Here is a 23,278-nt window from a genome sequence, read left to right on the forward strand (position 1 = left end):
TGGGGAGTTTTGTGAATTGTTGGGTGATTTTTGGGTATATTTGGGAGGAGATAATTTTTCTTGAAGGATTGGTAAAATTAAGAGAAATAAGAAATATTGAAGATTTAGTGAAGTTTTAAAATTAGAATTTTTAGTTAATAATCGATAGACGGATACCAAGTTAGTCCACTTGCAACCTGGGGTGCTCTTGCGTGGGTATCAACTGTCTGTTAGTGTTCCAAAAATCATATTCTTTCTTCTATCCCTTTCAAATTTCATTCAAATTTTGGTAGAATCCCCCCTTAAGATATGCTGGACTAAAAAGTAAGCAACACTTATCAGTAAGGCTGGCTGTATTGCCCGCCATCTCAAGTCTTCTCTGTACGGTCGAGGCATTATGGATTCTGAGCTTTTATTGAAATTTACTGGGTATTTCCCAGGCTACCTTTCGGCATTGTCGCGTACGCTTTTACGCTTTTTTGGACAACCTTTGTCGAAACAGCTGTATAGGCCGAATACAATGATAGTTTTGTTTTGGTACTTAATATTTTTCTGAACCTGTTTATGATGGCAATTTGGTTGCTTATCTTCTTGCATATTAATGCTATGTGTTCGCCGAAGTCCAGATTTTCATCTACATAGGCGGGGAGCGAGTATCCGGGCTTTAGGTTTAGTTTACAAACCTGCTGAATTATCATCCAGTCTTTTCTGCTAGGTACGGGCATATTTTCCTGCGCCACCCTGCTGTGGAATTCTTTCCTGGTCACCATCCACGATTTGCTGAACATGTCCAGCAACAACGCTCGATACTAAGACACAAATAACGTGATTAGAGAGAAACAAGCTTTCAGGACGTCGCGATGATTTTGCTGTATTTTAGTCAAAACTGCTCGAATATTTGACAAAGAACCTGTTTTGTAACATGAAATTGCTCTTACAACATCGGGAAGAAAATATTAAAAGGTTTTTCTCGTAAGAAGAACATACCATAATAAACTTTTAGTGACTTCTCTAAAATACACAGGAAGAACTTGAAAAAAATTGGCCAAGTTTTTCAAGTTGCAATCCACTTCCATCCTAGCCATCCGCAGCCAAACATAATTAATAGTAGTTTCTGTGCACTAGTAGCGTTATTGTTAACAAACCTCAACCAATATTTTAACGATTCCATTGGAATAAATATGTTTTTGGGCTATTCATAGTGACACTAAAAATACGTGACACTGCCCCTTTGATTTCTAATTCAAATGAATGGTTAGGTGATTTTTGTTTGTCGCGTCTATTTGGCGGCTTGGGAGAAAAGTCAAAACAAAAACGGAATGTTTTGGAGAAGTACTGCAACGTACGGAAGTTTTACTTTACTTTACGTTAATAGTTTGGCAATACAAAGAAAAGTATTGACAGGAAAACCCTAAACAGGAACTACGTCCCTCACTGAAGGGTTACTTAAAGCCTACAATAACTAAAAATTAAGGACGGTGCGTAATGTTGTTACTGCGCATACGTTCCGCGCATCTCGAGATACTCAGGCTTCCTATGGGTGGTGCCTACTAATACAAGGATATTTTTGCGCGGTTTAAAACTGTGCGGAGAAAGTAGAACTTAGCAAGTGCTCTTGGTATCCAAAAAGAAAATTGGGGGTAACCATGCATTTTTTAGAGATAATAAAGCTTCAATTTGCAAAAAAAAAAAAAAAAAAAAAAAGCCATACATTTCAGGGCAAAAAACTTCCACTCGTCCGCCCGTCCGAGACGAGTACTCTCGTATCTCGGACGAGTGGATTTCCAAAAGCACTTGTCCTACGGGACGAGTAGAGTTTGCCTAAAAAAAGATGTCCTTTTCTGCTGAGGTCTGAGTTCCCAAGCATTTTGGACATTGTAAACTAGCCTGAGTTTCACGAAGTTTGGTTTCTTTTCACGGTAACTTTCCCGTTTTTGCTTCTCTTTTTCGAGAATATCTGGTTCTGTTGTTTCGATGAAGACTGGGATCCACATACCATAAATGGGAATGACAACCTCGTTTGAGACAAGGCTTCATTAACACTTGAACGAGGTGATAACCGTTGTGGCAAGTTTTGTGATTATTAAAGAAGTAATAAAACCTGTAAAAAAATATGAAGACATGTGAATTCGAAAATTCCAACCAACATGGAAAAAAGAATTTCCCTGGGTTAAAATTGACGCGGATAAGAATGAAATGTTCTGCATTGTGTGCCGCAAGTATCCGACAGTAGCCGATAAAGCGAGCCGGCTTTATGGTGGATCATCCGTCACTGGTTTTCGCCGTCACAGATTCTCTTGTGAGTCACGAGAAGAGCCATTCTTATTACTTTTGTTTTCAACGAGCTAAAAACGAAGAAAAACCAGAGCAGGCGCCGCTACAGTGAATAAGCCGGAGTCATCTTAGATCGCAGTTTTAATGCCTCATAGATGTGCTACATTTTCTCAAGTCGTGTATAAAGAATGTGAGTGATCCCCGATGTGTCTGTATGAAATGGTGTTGTATTAAAAAGTGCAAAGAACAACATAAATTGAAATAACTGTTAAATTAAATACTAGAGATTTGGTACAAAACAGATTATACAATTTCTATGTTTTTTTTTATGACATTTTGTTATTCACTTTAATAATTTTTTCGGACTAGTAAATTTAACTTTCGGACAACCAGAATCTGAACGTTACTCGTCCAATGGGCAAGTGGAATAAAAAAAAAGTTTTTTGCCCTGACCGTGATTTCTTTGTAATTTACTGGTTTTTTTTAGAATAATTGTAGCTTAATTATCTTTAAAAAATGCGTGGTTACCCCCAATTTTCTTTTTGGATTTCTGTAGCCCTTGCTAAGATCTGCTTTTCCCGCGTAGTCATAAACCACAAAAAATACTTCGGTATTAGTAGGCACCGTCCTTAAACAGCTACTAAAGTCAAAAATAAGTGCATACATAATCAAGTGGAAAATATATACACTATATAACTAGAAATATAATAAAAGAAGAAGAATAAATCAAGAGAATATAGTAATATCCTTCAGGTGTAAAAAGGATTTAAGGCGATCCTTATATTCTGGAAGTTTTCATCAGTGCGTTGTCTTTTCTTTGTTCCCATAAAAATTATCGCAAAGAAAGATTCAACTGTGTAAACTGAAACGTACTCTTGTTTTATTTGGAGCAGATAATTGGCCCATTTCAAAGAAAGAAATACATGTTATTCTCCTGCCGGGAGGTCTGTATTGGCAAGAACTGTACCCGAAGCCGCACTCAAGACAGAGGACAGAGTTTTTCCCAATACAAATCGACCTAGGCTGGTGAAAAATATTATTTTTTCGAGAAAACAAGGCCCAGGTCTTGCAACAAATCCACCCGGGTTCGCGGGCAAGATGGAAAAATTCCGCCCGCTGCTGGAACCAATCAGATAACATGTTTTACAGAATTCCGCTCGCTCTTGCACTATGAAAATAACAAATGGTTTCTCTTGTATAGAGAAATTGTAGAATAAATTCACTAAAAGGTCGATTAAAATTAAGACTCGTGGATTTACAAGCGCGAGGCTAACGCCACTCAGTATTCACTTACTCCATTTATTTTGATCTAAACCGCGCATGTGTGCATCTTACCTCATCCGAAGAATCGCCTGTACTCCTGAAGGCAAACAGTCTCCGAGACTGAGGATCATTACTCAATGCTCCGGGCGGCCACTGAAAAGCAACAAAACAAACTTAGAATTCTGACCTTGGATTGACAGAAGCATGACTGGTGCAGTGGTGAAAGCACTCGCCTTCAGCCGCTGCGGCCCTGCTTCGATTCCTAGGCTCGGTGTGATATGTCGGTTGAATTTGCTGTTCGTTCTCTAAGATTTCTACACTGCCGTGACTACTGGCTCCTGAACAAGTTGGTTGCTAATAAAGTGTGAAAGAGAATTTCATTTTAAAGTTGAACGGACCTTTTGCAATCTGTAAATTTAAAAATCACTGTGCAAGGAAACCAGGGCCGGTTTGTTCGAAAGCCGATTAACGCTAATCTACGATTAGAAGTAAATCGAGGTTTTCAGCTCGCTCGTTAAAAATGGTTTTAAAGGCTTATTTCAAGCTAAAGGTAAAGAACAGTCTAAGTCAAAACGAGGGCCAAAAATCTCTTGGAAGAATCTTTATTGATTAGTAATTAAACTCGAATCAAAGTTTACGTCAATCCAGGACTTGCTTAATCGGGCTTTGAATAACTGGGCCCTGGCTGCGAAACTTGTACATGGAATTACAACCACAAAGATAAGACTTTTTTACGAGATCGCATGAGATCAAGCATATTTCTTTTATGGCCGACTTTTTATACAACACCGTTGATAAATGTCCATTCTCAGCTGCAGATTATCTTATGACTATGTGGATGAATGACTAAACAAGGAGAATGCCTCCTTTGCTCCAGGCCCAATGCAATGCCGTTCAGGGTGTTTGAAATCTTGTTCTCAAACTTGTTAATAATTCATATAGAGAAAACTGAGGAAATGCTAAAAGGAAACTGTGAGGGAGATTTGGAAAAGTGATCTTAATTGTCATAAAATTTAGAGAACTTTTCTTTGAATTTCTCCAAATATTAGTAACAGTTTGAGAAGCTATATCGAACACTGGTAAGAAGGTTTCATGCGATTTCCAGACACCTCGAAATACTTAATGCTGTAATGTAAAGAAAAAAAATCAGAGCTTTAAACCGTCAATAAACTAGGGAAATTTCTACGGGAACTCTGACATCTCGTTGGCGATGTTCAAAACTGACTTGTAAATTTCAAAACTCCGTTCAAATTTCAAAAAATACTGGTCACGCGTGATGTAGATTGACTGTAAATTTCGTACGAGGCTTAAAAAAACAAACAAACAAACAAACAAACAACAGAAATTACACTGAGGTTCACAGAAAAATAATTAACTTCTTTGTTTTATGCTCCTAAGTCTGGTCACCAAATTCTAGCTTTTATGAAAATGTACCGAAATTGGCCTGTTGCTTTGCACAAACACACAGGAAGAAAACCACGATACCAGTTAGTGCCTCACCTTAAAATCAATCTCCCTAGCTCCAGTGCGTAAAATCGCTTTCTCCAACATGACATCCGGGACACCAGAACACAGTGGGTCACCAGGGCTGCTTGCTAACGAGTAACATCACAGTTAGGAAGGAGAGAAGGAATTAAGACGATATAAGCTCTACCAGTCAAGATAAACTACATGCTAATACCGATGGTGTAACTATGCTAATACTTTGTTTTAATTATTTAACTGGGAGAGCCCATTCCTTATAAGCCCGGTGGCTTTCCTTGGGCTTCCTCGCCATTAGTGTTAAAATAATTAGTTTTTTTTTTCTTGCTTTTGAACAACTTATGGCAAAACAATAAACTGAACTGAACTGATCAACTTTGAAATATTCAGAAGAATTTTCACCAGGTGGAGTCGGTATGGATTAGGAGTGTTTCCAAGGCTGCGTGAATAAGCCCCCACCCACCCCCCCCCCCCCCCTTCCCCCGCTCTGTACCAGCTGGGTTTATAGGCGGATCTTAATTTGTATCCTCCACATTAGCATAAACGACAAAACGTGCTACAAATAGATGGAGTTCATAAACTGAAACAGCTAGACAAACTTTAGTATTTTCTGAAAATTTAAGTGGTACGTTAAAAGCTTTTACAAAAAATTCACGGTTGGGTTGGTTCTTTGTAAATCTCAGTTTTTAAAAGCTGATTTTTCTGAGGGTATTCAATATATAACATTTAGTCTAATATTTACACTGACTACCAAGTGTGACATGTTCTTTTAGTTTATAGTATCCATTTGTTCATAACTTGTTGTTTAATAAATGCTTTAAAAGTATGTATCAAAAGCTTTTTGCTGCGTTGGAAAACTCAAGGATTCCGTATTTCATCCACAGACTCGAAAGCAAGATACAATACCACAGCGACAAACTGATGAGTGGTGCCGGATCTAGAACCACCTTGCACAGAACAATGAACAGTACTAAAGGAAAATACTCTGCACATCGAGTGTTCAATGGCCACAAATTAGACTCCATGGATAGAACTTCATTACCAGATGCAAGAATTTAAAACAAGGTGGGGTGGAAGATTTGAATGAAAATTCAGAAAGTGGTTAGCACCAGATTACAATGTCGAAGTAATTCAGGAGTCCGGAATTTCAAGCCTTCAAGTGGCGCGTGCAAAACATCTATTGATCTACACAACCGAATGATTGTTATCACTATCTGTTACTTGTTTTTATAAAATCGCTCAATTAGTATGCGCGGTGTGATTGGTTAATTTTGCGGGCCGTATTTCACTGTACGGCCCGCTAAATTTGAAAAGAGTTTCTTTTCCGCGCGCTCGATTAACCTCAAAAGAGATATAATAAGTATCTTATTAACCTCGTTTTCTCAGTCCGTACTGTAAGTTACGGATCCTCCCGTTGATTTATGGCCCGCATATCAACGGGAAAAAACGAGGATCCGTAACTTACAGTACGGACCGAGAAAAAGAGGTTAGTAAGAGGTATATACTGCTAGATTTTATTTATACTCATTAAAAAATAGAGCCACTGTGAACCCCTAATAGACCCTTCTCCAAAATGGCGGCCGAAAATTCAAATAAGTTAAAATTAAAAACGTATACCAGCACTAGAAAGAGCACTTTTACTTAAGTAATCCTGCAAAGTTTCAGCATATCAGGTGTAATATCAGCTGAGAAAATGTAAGATGCAAAATGAAAAATTTACAGATGTTTGTATGAGTGGGGGTATGACGTATACCCCCAGTCGTACAAACGTCTGTAAATTTGTCAAATCTCATCTTACATTTCCTAAGCTGATATAACACCTAATATGCTGAAACTTTGCAAGGTTACTGAAGTAAAGGTGCGCTTTCCAGTGCTGATTTCAGTTTTTCGTTCAGTTCAATTTTAACTCATTCAAATCTGTTGCCGCCATTTTGGAGAAGGGTCTATTGGCCTGCTGGAGCTATCACTCTCCATTTAGCTGTTGTTCACTTCTGTACATACATAATATATAGAAAAAGTCGTTTTAAAAATAGCGTGCGTAGAAAACTGCATACAAGACACCTCTGAGGACTCACATTTTTCTTTGCCCCATGCCCGTAACAAGCTAAATGCTACATCTATCTCCAAGCTACTCCACTTACCAGTTTGCCGTAGAAGTAGAAGCTTTTTAAAATCAGCAAAACTTAAAACTGTCCGGTGTAATTTTTCTCTCACAAATTCTTGCAGAATTTTAAGCGAGTCACTGTTAGCCGATAGCGGCTCTTTCTTGAGTTCATGATTCGTGACGTCATTGTTAGTCACTTCTTTACAATCTACTTCCATTGGAGAGTGTTCCTCAGCGGTAACTACTTCATGTCGCACGTCATTGTTCATAACTTTGTCTGTTTTAGATTTAGATGACTTGGGAAGTTTCTTGTTTTCTGAGCTGGAGGCGACATCAGCTGATACAAAACAGATATGAAAATGCAGCTGTTAAACAACTGAATTTATGAGGGTGATTATTTCTTACACTGAAACCACCTAATAAGGACACCTAAAGGACAGACCTAAATGTCCAAAGAGCGGTTTTCAATAGGCCATTTCCGAGTTGCTGAGAACCTCACTATGAAAGCGAGGCTAAGTGCAAAACTTTTCATATGAAAATTAGTTTTGTTTGCATATGAATGAAAACTAATTTTCATAACAAAAACTTTGCACTTAGCCTCGCTTTCATAATGAGGTTCAAAGTAACTCGGAAATGGTCTATTGAATTCACTCCGCTGTGTAATTGGTTAACAAATTCGCCCAACTTGTTCATCCAATAAGAAGCAATCATGACTACTCGCACGCAAAGCAAAACTAAAACTAATCATGTAAAACTCACATGCGTTTTCCCGCGCTTGGTGATTGGTTCATTGCTCTGTTTGCGCCCGTTGTGATTGGCCAAAGAGATTACTTTGGGTTTGGTTTTACCAAAATTCAATACGCCATTTCCGAATTGCTTTGAACCTTAGTACATTGTATAAAGCGAGGCTAAGTGCAAAGTTTCTATTATGAAAATTACTTTTCATTCATATGCAAACAAAACTAATTTTCACATGAAAAGCTTTGCACATAGCTCCGCTTTCGTAATGAGGTTCAAACTAGCTCGCTATATTAAATTGGTTTCTGAATTACGGGGGAATTAAGGGGCGAGTTTCTAAAACAAACTGTGGGCGCTTTCCATTCAACAAAAAATTCCGGAATTTCGGGTGACGAATCCAATGGACCTGAAATTTTCCGGAATAAAATTTCGGCATGTTGAGTATACCTAGCAAGTTGCTCTAGCGCTCCGGAACAACAAAACAACTGAAAATTCCGTTTCATTCGTCCTTTCCAAGTGGGTCCAGTTTCTCCGACGTAAGTTGATTGTGTCAGTTCCCTTATTTATAGAGTGTTTTCACATGACGTCACGGCGGCCATGTTGGTGTCCCAAACTGCCGGAACCTCTGGGAATTAAACTCTATTTTTATGCAAACACTTTCTTTTGTTTCAGTAAACCAATATGACCGGCAGTCACGTGAATGAAAACACTCTATAGTGTCCCCAATTAGCACTGCTGCGTTGAATGCTTCAACACTTGATTCAAGTGATTTATTGCATTCATGACAGAGGAAAGCCCTGAGATTCCAATTAACTTACTGGCATTCATCTTCTTGGTGTCTGCTCCTGGCTTCTCCTGCTTTGGCACGTTAAGCTGTTTCTGAAGCCTGAGTCAATGAAACCAAAAACAATTTTTCACCAATTAGGCCCGATGCACACGGACGCGTTTTTGTTTGAAAACGGAACTTTCCTTTCCATTCTCATGTTCTGTCCACTTGAACACGCACACCAAAGAATGCAAAATTTACTTTGATAATGGTCTCCAGAGTAGAATCTTTAACAAAATCTATTACAGGTGGGCATGTTTAAAGGGGAAGTATCACGGGTTTTCTTATATCTCTTGCTAAAAATACTGAAATAAGACCTTCACTTAGCTACTAAATATTTCTGGAACAACAAGAGGAAAGAGATCAACTTAATTCTTGAAAGGAACAACTCGTGATCTCCTCTAGCCCATTTTGGAAACAAAAATGCGAGAACTTGAAAAACATTAGCCCAACATTTTTCAAGTTTCAATCCATTCCAACCTTCCGTCTCTAGCCAGACGCACTAATCAACAGTTTTATTGCACTGGGGTGATAATTTATAACAAACTTGACAATTATTTTTTGTTTTTGTTAACAGACAAACATTTTTTGGGTTCTGAAATGACATCGAATTCGCGTGATTCTTCCCCTTTAAGGCCTCAAGTTCAAGTTTATTCAAAAATGTTAATATACAATTAAGGACAACACTAACCCGCAAGTAGCTAGAGCTAATCTAGGCGGGTAGCGAGAAGACTAATTTATAAGTAGGCAGCCACAAACTGTAAGTTAATCTTTGCTGTTCTATCCTGACGAAGATGAATGTAAATAATCTAAAGAAGTCTGCGAAAGTAAGCCTCCAACAATGGTATCATATTCGTGTCTTTCGATATGAACAGATAAAACAATCCGAGAGCGGTCACATGAATGAAGAACTATCATTCCATTTTCGATAAAAATAAGACACCCGTGTGGATAGGGGATCAGATAAATCAACATAAATAAGATCAAATTACATAAAGAAAACATGTCTTACACTTGGTATTTGGCCTCCCACAAGGTAAGCTGCTGTTTATAAACATCTGGATGTCTGCAAAGAAAAGAGGAAAAACTTAAGATCACAAGCTCAAAAACTTACACTGAGTTTCATGAATATCTTACTTCTGAACAAACTCCAGATCATATGGCAGGACAAACTCCCAACCCATTGCAACTTTCATACGGGCCACCTGAGTAATGAAAGTAAAAAGCAACAGATTATTTCAAAAACTCATTAATAATTCATAAGCCCATTGACCTATCAAATGGTCGATAAAACATCACGTGCAGTGGTTTAAAAACCTGATAAAAACCTCCTCCTTCTTAGTATGCGGTGTAAAATGTTTTCTCGTATGTTAATTTCCAACGTTCACAAAAGCATCATTGTTATGAACTCTCTTGACACACGCTTTTCCAGGACTGTTTTTGAAGCCGTTCAAAAAACTCGCAGCACGTGTTTTATCGGGGCTAAAACCACTCAGCTGCACCTCGTGGATTAAAATCCCGATAAAACACTGCTGCTCGTGTTTTAAACATTACTTAAAAATTCAGTTTTGTTGACGTACACGTGTGTACAGCATAAGCCATCTTACAAACAGCTACACAAGCATACTTGGATTTTTTCACAAGTTTACCTGTGCCACCGACTAATAAAAATAATACAACTTTTTCAACCACTTGTTTAGTTCCTTGACCAAACAAGAACCTTGAAACTTTGTTTATCTGACACCAGTAATTTTTCGCGCTACTATCCATTTCAAATAGTTTCCATAGTTGTATAATACCGTTTTGTCATTCCTTTCCTTCCTACCCTATTTCATGTTTTCCTTGTCCCTTTAAAGAAGCTCAAAAAAGTTCTTCATTAATTTAGTCCTCCCAAAAACCTTTCCTTATTTTTGTATTTTTGATATTAAAGCTCAGTCTGCCTTCTTACTTGGCAGTAAAAGTCATTCTTTCTTTTTGTTATCCTGGCCCGCCTAGATTAGCTTTGCTACCTGTGGCGCCAAGAAATTGTACATTTAAATTTATACAAACAACTAATAGAGTTGAAGTTGGAGTCCATTTTCAACTACAGTTTGTGAGTTCTTTCCTTTTCTACGTGTGCTCGGCTGCAATCTTTAGTTTGAAAGAAAAGCTTGCAAGTTTCTTTTACCGACCTGATCTAACATTTCTTTGATGTCCTCACTTGGTAACTGAAAGATACAGCAAGTAATAAGAGAGTCAGAACCAATGGTTTTATTAACACTGTGAACTAAATAATTATATAAAACAAAAATTAATGAGTTTATCATTCGATGCATTTTTTTGTCCTTTTCATTTGCCAAGAGCAAACCACATGACCTGCAAATAACTGCCTACAAATAATGGTCTGCTCATGCGCAATACTGTCCAACTTTGTTTTTCTGCAAATAATATTCTGCTCATGCGTAATATTGAAACCATGCTCTTGTGTGAAAATGGTAGATCACTTCCCTGAGCTGTCAGAGAGTGATTTGACGGAAAATAATTATGAAAAACAAGCTCGGTGATCGAATGATAAAACAATTATTGAATTCGGTTATAGCAAAATATCGTGATTTGTCAGTGCCTCGCAGATCAATTATTTGCCTCGGCCACAAGAATTGATCTTCCCGCCACTGACAATCCCGGTATTTTCCTCAACCTCATCCAATAATTGTTAATTATTCAAGTGTCAAAGTATTTAGCGCTGTAGCAATAATTGGTGACACTATAAGTCAGTGAAATAAATATACAAACTGAACATAACATTTGCTGGAAATCCCAACTGGTGGAAGGCAAACCAGTTGGCTATTTACAAAGCATGGTCTTGGATTTGAAAACAGGGGCTACTGTAAAACAAATCCAAGTGGTCAGAGTGGGACAGTCAGGACCTCCGGATTACAAGTATGGCAGTGCCCTAACCACTCGGACATGCCGCCTCAATACAGGATCTTGACTTGCAGCATCTCACCTTCGTGACTGATTTTATATCTTTTCGTACAACCACTCGATTCTGGTTAAATCTCCACATCTGCAAAGGAATGAAAAACAATATTCAGGCTGTATTAGATCCAAGATGAGCCTGAACCACAAACATTAACACAGTAGAGATCAGTAAATATTTCACATGATAGTTATTTTGTAACACACACAAACATTTAACACACTTAACACAGTAAATGTCTTAATTGTGGGAGAAGGACTTTAGTGACGCGAAAATTTTAATGAACTCCCGTTAAACATTGCAAATGCCGAAAGCATACAGACTTTCTGCCACCGAGCAAGACATTTTTTTCTTATCATGACTTTTGATGTTGTTTCCTTGTAATTTTATTATATTTTAGGCTTCTTAAATGATGTAATTTAACTTCTTTTTGTAAGTAATGTAATTAAGTAATGGATATCAGCCTTTGAGCTGAATGGGCCACCCTGTTGGAATGAAGTTTTTACTTTACTTTTTTTTTTTACACAAACTCTTAAAGGCCCACCTTCACCCAACAGCCATTGCGGTGATTTGTTTTTGTTTTGAAATGCTGTATTGTCCAAACGCGTGATCTTATTGGCTGTACGAACTCAAGCGGTTCATGCGGGTGTCCTCTACGACTCGTGCTGGAGGAAAAGAATATTCGTGATCGCTTATTGCTTTCTCACTCGACTCCCGCTCAAATAAAATATGGGGGGGGGGGGGGTTTCATATATGAAAACTTTTCCTCGGCGCGCAATACATCTTGGGTGCATGTGGGCCTTTAAATTCAAACCCAGTGAACCATTATCTCACGTGGAAGACTACTGTCAGTCATAATCACAACAACACACTGATAAAGACAAACACAAAAGGAACTAGAGTACTTGCTTCAATCATGCTCATGGTCTGGCCTTTTGAACCTACTAAGCCGAGTGTCTTTGTTTCCTATTGACACCAACTTACAAGGCAACTAATGTTTCAGTTTTGAACTTTAGAGTTCACGTGTTATAGCTTTAAGGGCAGTGCAAGAAACTCTATTTTCTTTTGGATGGTACAGACTAGTTCAAAGGTGTTTTGCACGGTTTATGGGTACACTCTTTTTCTTATATATATAAGAATTTATATTATAAGAATGTCGAGGCTGAAATTTGTGTAATTTTAAGAATATTTAAAGAATAAACCCGAGGCTGAGATTTTGAAAAGAATATAATTTTGTGTGTTGAAAATTTGTAAATACAATACAATATTATTAATATCTTTTCAACTAAAGTATAAAATTCTTCCCTTCTCTAAACGGCAAAACTAGCCAATAAAACGATAAAAACCTACACTAGCCAAATGTTCGATGCTAATGACAGTTCGATACAGGTCTAGACACCAAACTCTTGTAATTGATACCCCAATACATTCTAAAACGAAAACGTCATATGCTATAATCTAAGAATATTCACAATAATTTTTTCAGCCTATCATCAGCAGAAAAATAAGAATATTCAGCCTGGGCTGGAAAAACAACATTCTTATAAAAAGAAAAGAGTGCATGCAGGAAGACAAGGTCTTAAATGTAGCAGGTGTTATGGAAATCCAAAAAGAAAATTTGGAGTAGCCACGCATTTTTCAGAGATAACCAAGCTTCAGTTTGGAAAAAAATTCCACACTTGTTTTGTATTTTAAAACTTGTTTTTGGGGAAAATATGGTTGGTTCATTATCTCCAAAAATGCGTGGTTACCCCTAGTTCTTTTTGGATTCCAATACCCCCAATTTTCTTTTTGTATTTCAATAGCCCTTGCTAAGATCTGCTTTTCCCGCATAGTCATAAACCGCGCAAAGATACTTCTGCATTAGTAGGCACCGTCCTTAAGAGCTACTTTTCCTGCATAGTCATAAACCATGCAAAAGTAGCTCTGTATTTGGAGGCAGCAACCTTAAAGGAGCATTAATATCACTCACTAAATAATCTCTTCCTCTGCATAAAATATCAGCAGCGATTCCACTGGTTGGACTGATGCTTCCCTCTGGATACAATAACTCACTGAAACAACATACAACAAAAATAATCACCACCACAACACTCAACATCAAATCACCATGTAATTTGAAGTTGTTCCTACTGCAACATCTATCACATTTTGTTAACACGACTGTTGTAAAATTCACTTGAGACATAATTTGCATACAATTTTTATTATTATTGAGAAAAACTGAGAAATAGTTCCACTACTATAGAACCACTGAGAAATAGCATATTTTTGTGTATTAGATGGATAGTCCTGCTGATGACAGACTTGTTAAATCATTTTCTAACATTAGAACTATCTAAGGTAGTCCGTTACATAAGCCTTATTTGCTTCCTCGGGTTCCCTTGCCTCGCTAATCTTTAATTTGTTAATGTTGTATTTGTGTGTGAGGCAATCAATAAACTGTCCATAGTTATTTCGAAATAAATTATCTTCCTAGAAACTAGTTTATTTCCCAGAAAGGTTAATTTTAGATTAGTGCAGTTCTAAGGACCTTTTGAAAGTCTGATTGTCAAATATTTTTTTAAAGCTTAATTCCATTTTTCAAAGTCTTTTTTTTGTAAATGTTTTTAGTGCTGGTTTGACAAAAAGCAGGTAATGACTCTTACCTTTTAACCACCCAACAACCCTGCACAAGAACAGCATACTGCTGGACACATTTTAACACAGAAGCTTCCTTGGCTGTGGGAGACAGCAGTCTACATAACTGAGAGAAGCTGATCACTTTAGCTGCAAAAAGGATGGCCAAGAAATTGAATGAGTGCCGTGCAATCTCTCATTTCCCCCAACCAACATTAGGGACTTTAAGAAACCACAACAGCAACGCCAACGAAAATGTCGCTTGAAAATATAAGTTTACATAACTTTGTACAACTTCAACTTCGCGATTATTCCAATTCGTTCAACTTGTACAATGTGGCTGAACTATCCAGTAACAGAACAGGTGGAAACGGCATTCAAGTTGAGACAGAGATTGAAAAATTTACCGTCATGTGCTCACGTTCTCCACAAAACCTTGAATTTGGTCATTTCATGTTGTTGTTTTGCAGAGGACAGCAAAGAAATGTACCAAAATTTATAACGCACGTGCAGGGTCTTTGTTTTTCTCATTAAATCCTATTGTTTTGCAACGTTTTCATTGCCGTCGCCATAGTAGCTTCTTAAACTCCCTATTAATTCAATTGGGACAAAATAACCAATAATATCATTGGCAAAAACACCCAAGATAAAAATAACTTAAACTGTATGGACAAAATGACATGGAAATGGGTGGGCCACATAGCAGGAATGATGAATAATAGGTGGACAATATTTACTGTAGAACTGCTACCATTGGTAGAAAAAAGAATGTGATGAGAACCAAAAATGAGATGGAGTGATGACATTACGAAATATACTGTGCTGTTATGGCTGAGAAAGGCAAAGAATAATCCAGAAAAGAAAGGAATGGCAGCAGGTTACACAAATGTTGTCTTATTACATTGAGTTTTTATTCCTTGGTTTTATTTTTGACCCTATTTTGTAAATAAATAAATAAATAAATAAATAAATAAATAAATAAATAAATAAATAAATATATAAATAAATAGGAATTTCAGTGGAATCCATGGAGTGGCTCTTCTCTCCACTGTTTCCAGGTCGAATTGGAATTTGGAAATGTTGGTTTTTGTGCAGGGAGGAAAACCGGAGTACCTGGAGAAAAACCATCGGAGCAGGGATGAGAACCATCAACAAACTCAACCCACTTATGACACCGAGACCGGGAATCAAACCCAGGCCACATTAGTGGGAGGCGAGTGCTCTCAACACTGCGCCATCCCTGTATGCACTTTCAAGTTCTAAATCAAGTCATGCCTTGTCACAAGTACAAAGTAGTCTAGTTGGTAGAGCACCAGTCTGCAGAGGAGAGGTCATAAATTTGACTGCTAAACACACCTGTACACAGAGTCTTTTACACAACTATTTAAAAAGGTGCACACTTTGCTCATATAATTATGGCATCTGTTAGGAGCCGGTATCTAGAAACTTCTAGAGTGTTCTGATGTTATTAGACCAGCCACCAGTATGGAGAAAGTTTGAGCATGTTCTTAGTCACCGGATGCCTTACACGTTAGAATAATCTAGAATTGCATGACTCAGCATCACCACTGATGATAGTTCGTCTATTCTCTACCGATGGTAGCTGTTCTACAGTATACCCTTAATGTATGGTCCCAAGGGAAACATTTAGTTTTCTTTCCCAAGAGTCCTGGTTGTCTCAGGAAACATCAGGACTCCAGGGAAAACAAAACTAACTAGTTTCCTGAGGGACCATACATGTACATTAAGTGGTTTGTTATATGTTGACAGACGAACTACCATGGATAATTTGTCTGGACGAATGATCCATCTGAAAGCCCATATTTATACACAGACGAATTATCAGACAAACTACTGTTCTTTCCCCCAAGTTCATCCTAAATGGATGATCCATCCCTATTATAAATTGAGCCAATTATACATACCCAGATACAACCATTATTTCCAGAGTCAAAAGTTAATGTTAGTTCTACACATATTTCTGACAATGATTGCTGACTCGAAAATGGAATGAAAATAGCCTTAACAAATATTTGGGGCATATCAAGACAACGTACATGTACACTGTACATGCTTTACAATGTCTTGACATCATAAGGAGAAATGGAATGATGACCACTCTTAATTCACCACAAGAGTTTTGCTGCTCATACATGTAACTCACCATTAATAAGAAGTGCTTTGACTTGATCTGGCAAGTCCATGTTTTTAAGCTGGGTCATGGATAACACATTGCTTGGTAGATTGGGCTTAGTACTGAAAAAATTAAAATATACCAGCAAAGTAAAGTACACAGAAATAATGGAAATTTTTAAGAATATAAACAACAAAAAAAGAGAAGTAATGTTTTTACTTCTTTTAAGGGCCTTCCTTAAAAATTATACCATCTTGCAAAACTATGAACACAACAGAATTGTGCAGAATAGTTTTATAACATAGCGCGCGTGCATCCTAGTCTAATTTCTATTGGCGTCATCATGGTACATTTCTCAACATACACACGGCCCTGCGTCCATTCGATGACGTGTGCAAATCAGATGAGGGAAGCATGCACGCACTGTGTCATTAAAAAACTTTCACAGAGAGACTAACACCATAAATAATGTATATTTATAAGAGCTTGAAGCTTAATGAAATGCTAAGATTAAACCGATATGAGAACCCAGTTTCGCCTTTTTTTGTACAAAGAATTTTGTAATTAATGAGGAACAAAACCTGTTTTCCAGGAATCATTTACTTTATTTTCACTATGTTATAAAAGAATTGGCTCATGCTTTTAGCTGTGCGTATATCGAGTTATGGATGCACTTGGGAAGTTTGGAGAGCACTCAAGAAGCTACGCCTCGAGCAACTCTTACGCTTCTCTCATGCTCTCCAAACTTCCCACGTGCATCCATAACTCGATATACGCACGCTAAGCATGAACCAATTCTTAAATAATGTTATAATAATAAAAGTTATTATTATACCTTTCTTCTTGAGATGCAGATGGTGTCAAGAGTTTCAAGTAATCCCTAAACAGAAATGCATGTTAATACAACTCACAATATTTTCAGGGTCCGAAATTGCGCTTTCCTGGTCGCTAATGCGACTAAACATTTTGCACTGGCGACCAGAATTTCACAACTAGTCGCCAGCGGGCGATTAACTATTTCATGCCACGATCATTATAAAGACAATAACTTTGATTTTCAGCCAAATCAATAAAAATAAAATTCAAAGCCGCCCGCCAATTGGTCACTTACTTTTTACCTTTCCACTGTTTTTGAAGTATAAAACCGATTTTCCTGTTATAATTATAAATCTATCACAACGCTTCACAGCTCGAGCAGTGCGAAGCTTCGCCGCCATGTTTTTTGAACGAGAAATGCTGCACACTTGTGGCCTGGTGCGAACAACATGGCGATCCGTCGATCGCCTTGACAGAACGCGAAAGGAAAGATCGTTTACGGTTTTGAACATAGAGCAAAGAACCAACCGGCAGTTTTTTCAGTCGGGTACATTTCTTCTCCAAAAGGTAGAGACAAGAGAAGGTATGACTTAAAACATTTAGCAGTCTTATGAAACTGCGTATATAGCTGGCATTCGATTCATTCGTCGTGGTTTTTCAGTGTTAGGTGTATAAATCGCCATTGGGGCCCCAAATGCAAACGCGTTCTCTTCGTTCTGATTCTTAAAAGAAAAATTGGCGACCAGAATTTTCCATCTGGCAACCAAAAATTTTGGTTTGTGTTTCGCTGCGAAGGAAAAATTTTATTGACACTTTTTTTTCTGCTTTTTGGCGACCACATTGTTCCATATGCCGACTGAAAAAAAAATTTCAGTAGCCACTTGGCGCCTGCCTAAAAAAGTTAATTTCGGACACTGATTTTAGTAAAGCACAATGATAGTATTAAGAGAAGGCTACTGTACAGTGAAAATTAGTAAATGCTTGACATTTACATGTTGTGTATTGTCTGGGGTGGTAAGACGCAAGTGATAAAATCTCACATTGTGCTTGTTTGTTCTGTACACTTCTACTACATGTAACAAGGATCATAAGTAGTGATGGTGACAATGCCAGGGAGAACATCAGAAAAAAAAGCAGTATCAATCAGCGAAACATTGGTCCTACATGTGTGTTATACACTTTAGTACATTTCTTTGCCGTCCTCTGTAAAACAACAACTTGAAATAACCAAAAATACGAGGGTAGGTTTTCCTTTCTCTTTGTGAACTTAGAAGCTGCCCCACACATTCAGTTCCTGATTAGGTAGGTTGTATTACGCTAATTAAATTAGTTGGAATTATTCAATTCAATCAACTTTATTTAAAGAGGGTAACACGGGACAGTACTTCAACTGAATAACTAGTGGCCCTCAATTATCACAAGTTTGTTTAGAGAAATTATACGGATTTAATTTTCAAGTTATGTGTTTGGTGGTGTCATCATCCTCACTGCATACATGTAACATCGCTATTAGTAGCTGTTGTGGTTGAAATTAATTTTATTCTTGGTTGGCAAAATTAAACTGGTTGGAAATTTTAACCACAACATATTCACAATCTAAACACATAAATGGACGTAGAATGAGTTGATTTTTAACTTGATACAAAGTGTTTTGGACCTTATTGCTTTCCTAAACTTTTTTTTTGTGACTAATGGATTTACATGTAAGTAATCAAAGGATAGTTATGTTTTACTGAGTCAATACTAGGGAACTTTTTTCTCAAGATGTCATGCACGTATTGAGAAGATTTAAAAATACCATGCACTGTTTCTTGAAACTGTCGATTTAAATAGAGTGTACCTTGGCTTTAGCTGGAACTCTGGTGAATAAGATTCCATCTCTCGGCAGAATAACAAACGATGCTCAGTTTCTGCTACATGATCCTAAAGATTAAACCGAGGAAGAAAAAAAAATAAAACAAATATATAATAAAGAAAGAAACCCAGTGTAAGTAAATAATCTTACATGTAAATAGGATCATACAGGGTCCTCGACCCTAAAGGAACCATTTAAGATCACATAGAAATCTTGATCTGATCTTATTATATAGGCTCCTACAGTATACATGTGAACATTTATGTAGTAAAAAAGGGTTTTTGCACTGTACATGATTATGAAAAATTCAATAAGATTCTAGGTGGGATACAACAGGATTCTGTAATGTTATATAGAACCCTGAGTAGTATCCAAAAGGTACATGTCTATTTGCCATTTTAAAATCCTGGGCAGGATCCTGCTGCAGGGCCGTCAATTGAGATATGAGCCAAGTGTCACAACAAAGCTTAACACACCTGTAACATACTTGTTGCTCTGTGATTCAAAATGAACCTGCAACTCACAACCCAAAACATCAAGAAGCTATCCAGGTTACAACCCTTAATGGTAGCTCTACTGTAGGATTTAAACCAAATCCTAAATCCAACACTGTACTAGCCTCCCTCACAGATGCTCTTTTGGCTCCTCACGCAATCTTTAAGATTGTGTGACAAGCCAAAAGAGCATCTGTGAGGGAGGCTAATACTACATACAGACCTGGGATGGATTTCTATCAAGGGAATTAACACAAAATTAATTTAATTTAAACTATAACTGTGAATAAAGCTCAAAAAAAAATTAAAGACTTCAACAAATTTGGAATGCATTCACGATCTCTGCAATACTAGACAGTGTAGCACTATCATCAGATACACTTGTAGTTTGGGAACATGTAAATAAATTATTGTGATTTACTTGCAGATGTCATGCATTCAAAACCTATTGAAACCTTCAATTTTTAAAGCTTAACATGGTAGATACATTTATACAGTAGAAGTTACATGTATTTCTACACTGTAAGTATACAAATTCAGATTTTAATATACATGTACATGTACATACACTGTACCAAGTAAGCTGATTTACATGCAGTTAAACACAAACAACTTTAATATAAAATGTACCTGTGGATTTGAGAACTGGACATTCGTCCAGGGCTCTTCAGCTTTTTTCTTTTCCAAGTATTTGAAGGATGACAAGCGCTGAGCCTTTGCCCTCTCTGTTTCAGGGCGTGCAAATTTAACCTGAAAAGACGTGTCAATGCCCATCAAAACATTTACAAGTGCAATGTCCTCCATGTTTTACTGAAACACATTTGGCATATAACAGCTTCAAGAGGAAGCTTATAATTGAAGGGTTTGGTCAAAAACTATGCGAAGTGGAAAATTTACCTTTTTTTCCAAAAGTGCCTGAATGTTTGCATGTAGCCCTCAAATTACTAGAAAAACATTGCGCTACACTTTTATCCGCTGGTTTACGCTTCGTTTTAAAGAAAAACGTATGCAAAAAAGAGAGGTTTTTGCGGCGGTATGTTTTTGAGATCTCTTGTAGAATGAGAAACAAAAGAAACCTTTAGTCTGTCTCAACATTGAAAGCGAAGGAGCATCGCATTGATGGCTAGTTGTTCGTTCTGATACGCTAAGACTTTGAAGCACAATAATTATTATTGTGCTGCAAAGTCTTAGAGTACGTTTTTTAGTCGCCACTTCTGATCCTGTTCTACACATGTAGTTTACTCTACTGCACTACCATATTTTTGCCAAAATTATGTCTGGCAGATATGAAAACTTGAACAAAAAATCAGAGTTCTGGAGAGAGACAGGTACAAATGAGGCAGAAAATAATTTTAAAACGTTTAAAATGATGCTGTAAACCAAGAGCTTCCCAACTCTCTAACTCTTGCAAATATGGCTACACTCCAACACATCCACTTTGTATTTGGCTCTATACATGTATGACCTGCAACACAGGCCAATCTGACAGGGATCATTAATAATTCTTAAATACATCAAAACAACATCGAGATCTATCATATTCTAAAATGTCCACTTTTAGAAGTCTTTGAGTAAAAAGTGAAGTTAGTTAACTTACTGTTAAAAGCTTGGCTTCATCCTCCTCGTCCTGAGAATCACCTGGCAATGATTGGTGTAAAACAAAATAATAAAGTTATCACAAGATACATTTAAAAATAAAACACAAAAGGTGTCTTGGCATAAGTACCATCAGAAGCATAAATCACAACCATGTGTAATTAATACCAATATTCCAGTAGAGAGTCTGAATAGTCAAAAACAACTGAAAACTCAGGTCATTTTCAGAGGAAACTGTACAAGTTCACAGATATGTAAAATACATAATTATGCTTGAATTGTGCAAAAAAAGGGCCTATAAATATTATGTACTAGTGGGAGTTACTTTGCTTAAAAGATTTACTAATGAAGTCATCTATATTATTTTATTTAGATTTCAGAATGGCAGAGAAAAACAGATAATCAAGATCTTGACAATCCGGGTTTAATGGTACAGTATCATTGATTTATTTGTTATATGTTGAGAAATCATTGAAAGTAGATCTTAGAGCAGACACCTACAGCGTGAAGAAGGAAAGCTTCCTGCTTTCCCTCTTCACACTACAGGTGTCTGCTTTGTAAGTGTCTACAACTGCAAACATTTCTGGAATGTCATTGAGTCCAGGGGGGGGGGGGGGGGGAGGAGGGGATACATGATGAACGACCTGCAGTATGTTTACATATAACCAGCTCGAATATAGTGAGTGATAGTTTATTCCCCTTCTGAATGGCCACGGGACAATAAATTAATGGCTGCAGCTTTTGGAATTTGCACAGAAAATGCATGGCTCATGTTTCAGAGGAGGTTGGACACGGTTCGAAAGGCATTGTTGTTGGTCGCATTAGCGAATCATGAACGCTCTTTTATCGTGGTCATGAAATCAACATGGCGGGCTTTTAGGAAGAAGTGAGTATCAATATTAATCATTTAACGTACTTGTTTTTAGCTTTGCGATTTCAACCCCACAGGACACGTTCAAGTTGGTACTGGTCTACTTGCAGGAAACTTTTCGACTCTAAACTTAATTTCTAAGACAAGTTAGGGCTCGACTTCGGTGCTTCATTGTCGGCCTTTGTTATGCTTCGTGAAATTTGAGTTGATGTTACATTTTGTCAATTTCCCTCCAAACTCAAGCTTCTCAGACTTCAAAATTAATATCCATTCCAAAGAAGGTTAATTTCTTAATAGAAAATGATCAGGCGCCCCTAAGCGCCTCTTTAGTTAGTGAATTATACGATGTTGAAGTAGTTGGATTTTTGCCACTATTTGCCTTTCACGCCATGAAACGTGACGAAGAACCCGCGAATTTTGCATGCAGTCCGCGTAATCTCCTGGTTTAAAAAAATCAAATTTATAACTACCGGTTCTTCATTTCACCAGGTAAAATCATGACGAGCAAGCGGCCAGTGGATAGTCCAACTGAGGAAAAGCTAACCAACTACGAGGAGAATAGATGGAATAATTGAAAGCATTGTTTTGTTGCTTGTACGTGGGCAAACATATCCGTTGGTTTGACGAGAGAAACTTAAAGTTAATTATCACAAGCACAGATCCACAGAAAAATTAATAACTAAAAAGGGGAACCACTTGCGACTTAGTTCCATAAATTAAGAATCAGTTGTGCAGAAATTACATTCTACTTATACTTTTAAACTATATCTTGTATGCTTGTACAACAATTTGCATGCTTGAGCTGTATACACTCTATGTACTGTATAAATTTCCATATATTCCCATACAAAAAAAATATTTAGTCACTTCAGGCATGTATTTTGCATCAAAAGTCAAGCATATATGAAATCTCTATTGATGATTTGACTTATTACCTCTGTGCTAATAATTTGTATAAATATGTAATTGTGTATAAATTGTATGTAATTTGTGTTGTTAATAAAAGGGATTGACAGCTGATTTGCAAGATGACCTTCAAAGTAAATGTATGCTAATTTGATCTTAATTGCACTTGACTATTGTCAGTAGCTGAAATCTCTGGTATGCTCTGCAAACTATGTCGAGTCATCCACCTTCCCATTGGTGTACAAAATACACTTCGATGTAAACAGGCCCTTAGTTTATGAGTAGGGGGGCATGCCTTGTGAGCAGAGTTCCCCTCAATTTGTATTTCAATATTTCTCCAAATTATCCAATAACATAATCAT

The 23,278-nt window shown here is 37.2% G+C and overlaps 1 protein-coding gene across 1 annotated transcript in view; it reads right to left on the reverse strand.

Moving 5' to 3' along the window:
* Positions 1–23,278, reverse strand: part of LOC146450878 (DNA-directed RNA polymerase III subunit RPC5-like) — a 30,209-nt gene that overhangs the window by 790 nt on the left and 6,141 nt on the right. Inside the window, exons 7-22 of the mRNA XM_085099787.1 lie at positions 21,141–21,181; positions 20,174–20,293; positions 19,035–19,117; positions 17,214–17,258; positions 16,409–16,500; positions 14,274–14,394; positions 13,598–13,679; positions 11,653–11,712; positions 10,838–10,873; positions 9,804–9,871; positions 9,679–9,732; positions 8,659–8,726; positions 7,140–7,439; positions 5,017–5,111; positions 3,589–3,669; positions 663–788 (exon numbers count right to left, since the gene is read on the reverse strand). Of these exons, the coding sequence (XP_084955913.1) occupies positions 663–788; positions 3,589–3,669; positions 5,017–5,111; positions 7,140–7,439; positions 8,659–8,726; positions 9,679–9,732; positions 9,804–9,871; positions 10,838–10,873; positions 11,653–11,712; positions 13,598–13,679; positions 14,274–14,394; positions 16,409–16,500; positions 17,214–17,258; positions 19,035–19,117; positions 20,174–20,293; positions 21,141–21,181 (1,472 nt within the window). The remainder of the gene's footprint in view (positions 1–662; positions 789–3,588; positions 3,670–5,016; positions 5,112–7,139; positions 7,440–8,658; positions 8,727–9,678; positions 9,733–9,803; positions 9,872–10,837; positions 10,874–11,652; positions 11,713–13,597; positions 13,680–14,273; positions 14,395–16,408; positions 16,501–17,213; positions 17,259–19,034; positions 19,118–20,173; positions 20,294–21,140; positions 21,182–23,278) is intronic.

The sequence above is a fragment of the Pavona decussata genome, unplaced genomic scaffold (genome assembly GCF_977016875.1).
Source record: "Pavona decussata unplaced genomic scaffold, jaPavDecu1.1 SCAFFOLD_416, whole genome shotgun sequence".
In the NCBI taxonomy this organism is placed as follows: Eukaryota; Metazoa; Cnidaria; class Anthozoa; order Scleractinia; family Agariciidae; genus Pavona; species Pavona decussata.